The 7,608-nt window shown below is 36.8% G+C and overlaps 1 protein-coding gene across 1 annotated transcript; it reads right to left on the bottom strand.

Annotated features, from left to right (window-relative positions):
• Positions 1 to 664: 664 nt before the first annotated feature.
• Positions 665 to 7,032, bottom strand: LOC138194271 (uncharacterized). Its single transcript, XM_069142882.1, has 11 exons — positions 6,965 to 7,032; positions 6,512 to 6,808; positions 6,140 to 6,421; positions 5,633 to 5,923; positions 4,524 to 4,574; positions 3,985 to 4,086; positions 2,905 to 2,923; positions 2,589 to 2,608; positions 2,286 to 2,334; positions 1,560 to 1,605; positions 665 to 1,476 (listed from the first exon to the last, which is right to left on the bottom strand). Exons 2-9 carry the CDS (start codon positions 6,771 to 6,773, stop codon positions 2,321 to 2,323), a joined length of 1,041 nt encoding a protein of 346 aa, XP_068998983.1. The 5' UTR covers positions 6,774 to 6,808; positions 6,965 to 7,032; the 3' UTR covers positions 665 to 1,476; positions 1,560 to 1,605; positions 2,286 to 2,320.
• Between the last annotated feature and the right edge of the window lie 576 nt (positions 7,033 to 7,608).

Below are 7,608 nucleotides of genomic sequence, written 5' to 3'. Positions count from 1 at the left end.
TGTAAGGCTTAGAGTATGTTTTATATTTAGATGTAATTTATTTCAAATCTTAACCCGTTATCTAAAAATAACGGGTTGTTGTTTTATTTTTTTGTCATTTTCAGTTTTTGTTATATTTTTCCCACATTGGCTCGTTTATCTAAATATGGCAGAGCTGATGATGTAGAGAACAGATAATCCAAAGATGAACATTTTTTGTTGAGCTAATCAGAGACAAAAGATGCCAGATATATTTTATGACACACAGGCCCCCCACCCCTCCAACATAAGACCAACACATCCAAACTGAAAGCAGCCGTGTTGTTCCTAGTCATTTTGCATCTGTTTGCAGTCATTTTGCATCCCTGTATAGTTATTCTGAGTTGATTTGGAACATGTTTCTCCAGAATTATTCCGCACTGGTGTTTATCATTGTTTGTATTTCAGTAAATCCAAAGCCATTTAGTGTTGCATCCAAATATGTCCTACTTTGGCACCACCTGGTAGTATTATCAAGAATGATATCACAGATATTAATGCACACAAAAAAGAAAACAGGTAATTCCCTCTTCAGCACACACAAAAAAACTCTGGCATTCATTTCAAGCCATAGTTTCTGGCCATTTAACACTCAGCATCTACTTTGCTTTTTACTTTCCATGCTGTAGAAAAAGACATTGCAGCCTTCAGCAGTCATGACTGTTTTTAATTTCAAGATTATCTGTAACAGGTATGTACAATATGTAAAATTTAAAAAATGAAAGGAAGGAAGTTGTGGTTGTTACGAGCCACTCATGTTAGAAAACACATTTTGGAGAAAACACAGTTGTTACCTGGATAACACTCTGACGACATTTGTTCCAGCCTAGGGAAAGCGAAATGTTTACAGAAGTCCCAGTGAGGGTGTCCAAGTGAATGAAGGTGCATACAAAACACAGGAGTTTGACACCAGAGACCAGGGTTTGTGTGCTGCATCCCATATAATGTTTGGTGAGGCTGCTAAATGACTAAATCAAGATTCGCCAAAGGGAAAGTCTCCAGTTTCATGATGAAAGTCGGAGTTGACTTTAAATACATCCACAATCCAACATTAACTTTGTTTGAGTTGACTGAACATAAACCATAAACACATTGATCATGCTTGTGTTGCCAGGAGTGGATGGTGTATGGAAAAGTAGTGATCTCCTTATGACAAACTTCAATTGGTACTAAAACAGTCTGCAGCTTTCAACCTTCCATTGTAAAATTTAAATACAGATGTAATCCATGTGGCATTCCTTAAAAAATAATAAAAGTATATCTTGATAATTAAAGTGTTTCAGTTCCAGCCTTGTACATATGATTGGAATTCATAATAGTTATTTATGCTCATGTGCTTTTTCTGATGTATTAAAATGTTGTGTTACACTGTGTCTGTATCGTGCTGTACGTAAAGTCCTTCTGGTCAGATGCAGCTGGCTCCTCAGGGATGGTGGAGTACACATGGTATATGTCAGGCTGGAGAAGAAAAAGGCAGTAAAAGCTCTTAAAATCTGAAGCATCTACTATATATAGCAAACATATTTAATACTGACACTTACATTTATATCCTCGTTTTGAGGCCCCGTCTATTTAGTTGCTTAAACCCTGCAAGTAAGAGAGATCCAGACATTAAGATGAGGAGTTTTCATCAAGTTTGTTATCACATTGTTTGTTCATATAAAATAAAAATCACAGCTCTTTTTTGACACTAAGTCAAGTGTTGATACACTAAAATAATGTTTTGTATTGTCGTTTTTGTTTTTGAGTCATTTTTAAGGTGGGAAAGCTGACAGCGTCAGTCTTAACTGTGATTTTTGTCTGGAAACCCATTTGAAGGTTTGTCCAGCCACCCTGGATGGTTGACCAATCAGAGACCAGTGTGGGTGGCTAAATGCGATAGTGTTGAAGTAATTCCAACAATGGCAGTGCCAGTAGAGTTTGTGGTCCATGATGATTGGTCAACAGCTGCTTCAATAGTTTCAAAACAAACCCGAGGTCCACGCTCATTAGGATGCTATGACGAGAAATAATCCTCAATGGAGCGTGGCCAGACTCATATATTCATCCAGGGAATTTGGGCCAGGTAATACCAAGCTAAGGAACCGCAACAACATCATTTAATGCTTTGCTTACTAAATGACATGAAAGCTAATTAAATTAAGGGTACTTGTCATACTACAGCAGATGTCCTCTATTATTTTCAAAATAGGCCTACATAAATCTGGAAACTTGTTTGACAAGAGCTTTATTCTTCCTGTTAGATTGAGGAGAAAACAACAGCTCACCAGCAGGACAGTCACCACCAGTGTACATTTCAGCATTACCTGCAGGTAACTTGTTCGAGAAGAGGAGAGAATGAGTTAATGAGAGGAATTTATCAATGACTTTTAAAACATGAATTCACTCTGGAGAGCTTTGCAAAGTATAGATACTTGATTATTTTAGATTAGCAATTGTCCACGATCAACCATGCACACAAAGTCACCTACAACAGAAGTCAAAACACAGCTCAGTGTACAAGAAAATGAGTGTAACAGTACTGAATACAGTATGTACGAATAACACTCTGATGTTAATGTGTACATTACCCATAACATTGGCCTGTGATCTATATGGAAATGAAGAAATAAAATCAATATACAGTGTTTCATTGTTATTGAAACTGCAGAACATACATTTCATTCCCTAAAAACCTTTTAGAAAGTTACGTGATTACTCCCTTGAATTTCTGGATTAGCTCAACAATCAAACAATGCACTGCACCAGAAATTCTGCTCAGGCTTGAACAGGAGAACAAACATCACTGAACAGCTCCCTCAAGTAAAAAGGCTGTATCAAAAAGAGTAACACACTGAGTCACAGAACTTTTGCTAAAAAGGATTAAAAAACAAAACCATTTCTTACCTGTTGTGAAAACGTTTTCCTAAAAAAAATGCAAAGAATAAAAAGTATTTAAAAGCCAACCAGTAACCACTGAGCTCAGCAAGCCTGAATGATCCTTTAAGGGTTGTCATGTTGTCACCTTAAGCGGCTATAACTTCTATAAACTGTGCTCAGAGGATGTTTTTGATGTGTTTGCATTTACAAACCAACAAAATATTATCGATGCTATTGTCGAAATAATTTCCATCATTTGATTATACATTATATTATAACTATCATAATTATAAAAAAGTATGTTAAAAGATTGTGTTTGAAACTATATGTGTTGACGGTTGACACAGCAATGCAAAAATACTCCAATAGTAGCTGTAGTCCTGCAATAAAAATCCTACTGAAGTAGGAGTATATAAGTATAGCAGCAAAATGTAGTTAAACTAATAATGTAAAAGTACTGGTTTGGTTCCTCCCGCAGCATGTTACAGGTATAGCTGCTTAAGGTGGAGTGCGTTTTAACTACTTTACATAGTTTTATACACAGGGACAGCAGATAAATCTGAGGGTTCGTCAGATGATAACAGGGAGAGGAAAAAAAGAAAAAACTGAGTTCTGATACAAAAATCTGTTTTCAGTTTTTGGATGTGAGATACTGGATCATTTTAACATTTGTCTAAATGATATCATATGAAAGGTTTAGAAAGGAAAAATCACTACTTGGTAGTAAGACATCAGAAGACAAACAGATTTGTTTCATTTGTTGTGTTTGGATTTTAAAAGCCTGTTATATCATCAATTGTGTAAAAATGTTATCGTCAATGAAGTGTAGTGAAGTAAAACTATTGAGGAGAATCAAATAGAAAGATTAAAGTGAAATTCTGAAAATATACTTTAGTACAACACTTGAGTATATGTATTTAGTTCGTCTCTACCACTGCTTGGTGCGTTGGATGAAAATTATGAAATACTGATTTCAATCATGAGAGCATATCGATCTTGTTTTGATGAGAACGATTATAATTAAATTCTTAACGCCACTAGTGTACACGCACATAAAAAAAATCCCTTTCAAACTGTATGGGTCATGTGCATCATTACAGTCCTTACCACTTCTTCTTTTGGCACAGACAAGTGCAACTCCCAGTACAATGATACCCACAGTTGCTCCACAAGCAGGCATGGCAACAAGCAACTTCCACTTCGACAGTTCTGTTTTGGAAAAACCAACACCACAAATGAGTGTCAGTTTCACTTCCCACAGAGTCAAAACAAAAGAGAATTTGTTACACATACATTATCTCTACCATCTATAAGCTACATTTACTACAACCTAATTTACTTTGTAAAGGAGGTTGTAATAAATGTAATAGATTATTGTACTAGTTAAGGACATGTTAGATATTTTAATTTTCCAAAGTAGGTTAATTGATTGTATTAACATACAAATACAACACGACGAGTGCTGTCACAGGGACATCTACCATGTAATCCTCCATTTCTGAGATAACCACAACTGGCTGAGGTGAACATTTTGCCGAGGATGTCAAATGGCCTACAGATAGCAAAACTGGGCACTAAATGATGAATTTAGTTTAGTAGCCAACTATTTACAATATGTGGTGTGTGTATAAAGACATTTTACTAACGTGAAGTTGGGTTCAGTGTGGTCACAGGAAGCAAAGCAGAGGTCGAACTACCTGTAGACACAAAACAAGCCAGACACTTGTTTTAAAATGTTTTGATATATCAGTGTGACTCATCAGGAAAGTAAGTAATTGTGTCACCTGATGCTGATTTCACTGATGTATAGGAAGTAGTGAGTGAACTGACAGTGGTAACTAACTGTGGTGTCCTGACATCAAGACCAGGTGGTTTTAAAGAATAATGTTTCAAAAGTAACAAACACAGTGATTGATAAACAATAATGTCATAGATTTTAGTTTCAGTGAATGTTCTACGTGTGGTCTCAGATGGAGTTGGTGTCGTCTGGGTCATGGTGGACTCTAGTTCAAAAATTTTGTCGTTAAAAGACGACGATTTGAGTCTGTCAGTTGTACGTTGTATATGACCAGAAATAAGTAAATATTTAGGATACATCAGTTATTTGTGCGCTCTCTTACACAGTTATTTCACAAAGAACTGAATTCAGATGAGGTGCAGCAGTAATTAGTCCCATCCAACAATTCCAGAGTCACCACATTTTGCTTTTAAGATTTAGCTTAGTCATTCAGCATTAATATCAGATTACAAGAATAAATTGAAAATGACAAACACAGTAATTCATAAGCAATAATGTAATGGGTCGTTGTTTAAATGCATGACCTAGCTATGGTCTCACTGGAAGTTGGCGTTATCTGGGTCATGGTCGTTATTCTGTCACGAGGACCTGATTTCAGAGAATTTTCAGCAGTAATTAGTCCTTTCCTACAATACCATAACCACCACATTTTACATCTAAATTTCAGCTTTGTTATTCAGTATTAACATTTTCTGTGTCATCTGAGGTCAATGTGTAATGTGTAATACAAAGTGTAGTTAAATCTATCAATACTCAGAAAAGCAAGGACCTGGACATAAAGCTAGTTAATCAAATTATCAAACTGTCAAACGTACGTCACCTCTTGGTATAGATGAGGTTTTAATGGGAACAGTTTGTTAAAACAGTTTTTCTTTCCTTTCCTTTTTTGGGGGGGAGGGGGTGGGGAGGGGGGAGTCAGCACCTAAGAATAAAGAGCATTGCAGTGTAGTTACTTACTTTGGATGCTGATGCGGATTGCTTTACTTTGTGGTGATCGATATTGTCCTTTGTTCTTTGAAGTGTGATAACATGTTACTTCAACCTCAGCAGGTGAACTCTGATGTGTCATCGACAGAAGCTCAGTTCCTGTCATTGTGTGCAGACAAGAGACTTCTTTGGCAGTTTTTGGACTTATGAAGTACAAAAAACATTCAGCGACAAGAACCGATGAAGGAGTCTGACAGGTCAGTGTGACCGAGTCTGTCTCTGTGATCACTGGTGGATTCACGCTCAGTTCAGGAGGAGGGGCTGAAAATGAAAACATATGTTGGAGAAAGTAAATGGATGATATATTCTTCAAAGTAGAAAATTCTGTGATGCTATTTCTTTTTAAAATGAATAAGTCTGATGCACACTGAACATTTTCTTCACACCTCACCCTCATGTTAAGAGCAGCTTTGTTGTTTGTACCGATATTGTAGTTAGATATCCTTACATTACTTCACAGCAGTAATATTTACTCACAGTGTATGGTGATGGAGGACATGTTACTCTCTGGAGATTGATGCGATAAAAGGTAAAAACATGTCACTTCAACACTAGCAGGTGAGCTTTGACGCATCAACGACAGCAGTTCATTTCCTGTCAGTGTCTTTAGACAAGAGAAGAGTTTGGCAGGTTTTTCTCTTAAAATGCGAAAGTAGCAGTCAGTCACAGACACAGAAGATGGAATCTGACAGTTTAATGTGACTGAATCTGTCTCTGTGATCACTGGTGGATTCACTCTCAGTTGAGGTGGAAGAAGGTCTGAAAAAGTAAGTAAATATTTGGTGAAATAACTATATTTGCATCCATTTAAAGCATTTTCTGATGATATATTTATAATTAGTTACTCACTGTTTACGGTGATGGTGGATGTATCACTGTCTGCTGACCTAGAATTAATAGCTCCAATCTGTACAGTGTAAAAACATCTCACTTCGACTTCAGCAGGTAAAGTGACATGTGCCATCTTCAGCAGCTCAGTGCCTGTTAGTGTCAGCACACAGGAGACATCTTTGGATGCCTTCTGATTTGCAATGTAGAAATCACACTGCGACACAATAACAGATGGCGGAGTCTGACAGGTCAGTGTGACTGAGTCTGTCTCTGTGATCATCGGTGGACTCACGGTCACTTTATGTTGAGAAAGGTCTGAAATTACAGGTGAATGTTACATTAGAGATTTCGTAGCTTAATCTGTCAAATAATATTCACAATTAGCAAATATTAATTAGAATATACTGTACAAAAATAGTCAAATTATAGCTACTGACCATACAGTGAAAACAAGAATAAACTGAGACTGACCTTGTAGGTTGATCTCCTGAAAGGAATCTGTTGGACAGTTAGTAAGTTAGACTTGAAACTCAAACTGGTCCTACCAGCTTGATCAAAAAGTGTAATAATAATAATGATTATATAAACTATATAATAAAATATTAACTAAATAGCCTACATTAAGTAATAGACGACAACAATAATGAAAGAACCTGATAAGAGGTTTAACTCACAGAAGAGAATGATGAGCAGCAGGTGTCTAGCCATGATGAAGCTGAATAAAGTGAATGTACAGAACACAGTAGTCTATCGGACTTTGACCTACACCTTCATTTAGTGTCATTGTGTTCTCAGGAAAACCACAAGATCAGAAGTGAGTCACACAAACTGGCCACGGAAACAAACGCTTTACATAGACCTACTTTAACTTTTACCACACGTGCAACAGTGCACGTTAACTAATTTAAAATAAGTTGTTCATCATTTCTGTTGCTCTCTTGTTGTTTTTCACAGAGTAGCTTATTTGCAAAAATAAAAAAAGAAAGAAAGGAGGGGTGATACATCGCAGTATGCACCCCATGCACCCTATGCCCTGGGTTACAATGATTATTTGCATGCTAACATCTGTAAGAGCTGACAGATATCCTCTGGGGTGTATACGCACTCCACCAGGG

The sequence above is a fragment of the Embiotoca jacksoni genome, unplaced genomic scaffold, assembly GCF_022577435.1.
Source record: "Embiotoca jacksoni isolate LCO1_2020_lvr unplaced genomic scaffold, fEmbJac1.0.p SCAF_1, whole genome shotgun sequence".
In the NCBI taxonomy this organism is placed as follows: Eukaryota; Metazoa; Chordata; class Actinopteri; family Embiotocidae; genus Embiotoca; species Embiotoca jacksoni.
This window is presented reverse-complemented; position numbering and strand designations above follow the sequence as displayed.

What these genes read in the sequence shown, in the direction of transcription:
- LOC138194271 (XM_069142882.1), bottom strand. Translation starts at nt 6,773, where the DNA reads ATGATCACAGAGACAGACTCAGTCACACTGACCTGTCAGACTCCGCCA. An exon ending in GTCCTCCATCACCATACACT is followed by an intron (nt 5,924 to 6,139) that starts GTGAGTAAATAT and finishes TTTCATTTTCAG; the next exon opens with CCCCTCCTCCTGAACTGAGC. An exon ending in CACACTGAACCCAACTTCAC is followed by an intron (nt 4,087 to 4,523) that starts GTTAGTAAAATG and finishes TTTCCAAAACAG; the next exon opens with AACTGTCGAAGTGGAAGTTG.